General features: G+C 37.6%; 1 protein-coding gene across 1 annotated transcript in view; it reads left to right on the forward strand.

Annotated features, from left to right (window-relative positions):
• Positions 1 to 486, forward strand: part of LOTGIDRAFT_175852 (hypothetical protein) — a gene marked incomplete at both ends in the record, with an annotated part of 9,786 nt that extends 9,300 nt beyond the window's left edge. Inside the window, one exon of the mRNA XM_009061499.1 lies at positions 418 to 486. Coding sequence (XP_009059747.1) covers positions 418 to 486 — 69 coding nt within the window. The remainder of the gene's footprint in view (positions 1 to 417) is intronic.
• Positions 487 to 1,886: the final 1,400 nt, after the last annotated feature.

The following is a 1,886-nucleotide window of genomic DNA, read 5'->3' on the forward strand; positions in this document are numbered from 1 at the left end:
TAATTTGACACTAAAAAATAAGGAATCCATCTTTAAGCTATGTGAACTTAAGTTCCATACCAAGTTGCAAAGTGTGATCAGGGTGATAATTCAGTGTGAAAGGGAATATGAAATTCCTCACCATTGTCTGTCTGTCTGTCTGCCAATCAATTCGGACTCGTTGTACAGTTGCTGCTTATAATTTAATGCTCAAACAGATGCTGATTTTTAAAGCTGAAATAGCTACCGATTTTTTAAGTTCTCAAACGGTTAGGCTTGAAACAATAATTGTCCTTGATATTCAAATCAGTCAAGTCCAAGACTTAAACAGGGTCCCGTTTTGTTGAAACATTGCTGATGAAATTTGCTGCTGTGTTGGGGATCGCTCGTTGTTTGTACGATTTGGTTCGTTACTATTTTGGTTTGATTCAATTTCAGTTTAGAAAGGGTAAATCGTCTGGTAATTTACCTACCCACTATAGCACTGCCACAATAGGAGTGTTCTAGGGTCATGGCCTGTATGACTCTACAGATCCTCCTATTCACAGATGAAGAACAGATGAAGCGGCGCGCGCCAACAGATGAAGGACAGATGAAGAACAGATGAAGAACAGATGAAGAGGAACAGATGAAGAAGTAGGGCGATTACTCCGCCCATTTTTGGTAAGTTGATCTTGAAATTTTTTAGACAGACTGCTGCTCATTTAGTTTGAGTTTTGGAATCCTGGCGTCATTTGCTATCCATATAACAAATGATAATAAATGGGTTCTAATTTGTATTGGAATGGACTTGTCTCAGCTTCTCCACCAACTTTGAATAAGTTGATTTTAGGCTTATTCAACATTCCGAGGACAAACTGTAGCTCTATCAGCAACAAATTATCATTGACATACAATTCGTACAGATGAAAAAGTATCCGCAATTCCTTAAACCATTTTTGTAGGAAGATCTCAAGTTTTAAACATTTTGAGGACTGTACTTCATTCATTAGATGACCAAGGACCAGCATGTTGACAAGATCTTGTTGAACCCGAGTGCTTACTCTTGTAAAAATAATAGTTTTGAATTTGTGTATTTTCACATGGATCCATATCGAGACTGCTGATGGTATCTGATTTTCACAAAATCTGGAAGGTTTGATTGATTGTTTTGATGACTTGTATAGAAGTTTCGATTGCCACTTGAAAGACAGGTCGTGTTTACTACTTTCATAACATCTGATGGTCCTTTTCGTCTGACTCCACTGCTCCCGATTTTGTCATGAAATATATTTAGTAAACGAAGTTGTTTTGCCTGTGCAGATTTTTATTTCTTGTAATTTCTCTATGACTTATCCAAACTCACACTTTTTAAATTTTTATGCATTATGCTTGCCTTTTAAATGCAGCCTCTTAGTTTTAAATCTGATTTCTGTCGCTATCAGTTTCTACCTTTTGTTGTGTTAACTGTTATCTGCGGTGGCTCAGTGAATTAGACGCTTTCTAGCTAATCTGAAATCCAGGGTTTGTTGGATGGAACAATAAACAGAGTCCCTCTGTGCTACAGGCTATCGCGTTAAATATCCCTCAACAGTAAGAAATCGATAATGAGTTTCATATTAATTATAAATCTTGTCCGTTACAGAAAAGTAAGACTTAATTTCATTTGATGATTTGTTAATATTGCTTTTGGTTCTATAATAATTGTAGTGACAATAAAGGGAAAGGTAGAGGATGAAGGTTCTTGATTCCTTGGACAGGTTTGAAGTTCTTAATTCCTTGGACAGGTTTGAGGTTCGATCGAAGTAATTGAACATATAAGACCCAAAATCTAGCAGCGCAGTTGGGGAGGGGGTGCGGGAGCTGGACATCCCCTCCGTCCTTCAGCCTCGACAGTAATTGCCCTGATTAAGTCAGTCTAAGCCCTA

This window comes from Lottia gigantea (assembly GCF_000327385.1).
Source record: "Lottia gigantea unplaced genomic scaffold LOTGIsca_485, whole genome shotgun sequence".
Lineage (NCBI taxonomy): Eukaryota > Metazoa > Mollusca > Gastropoda > Lottiidae > Lottia > Lottia gigantea.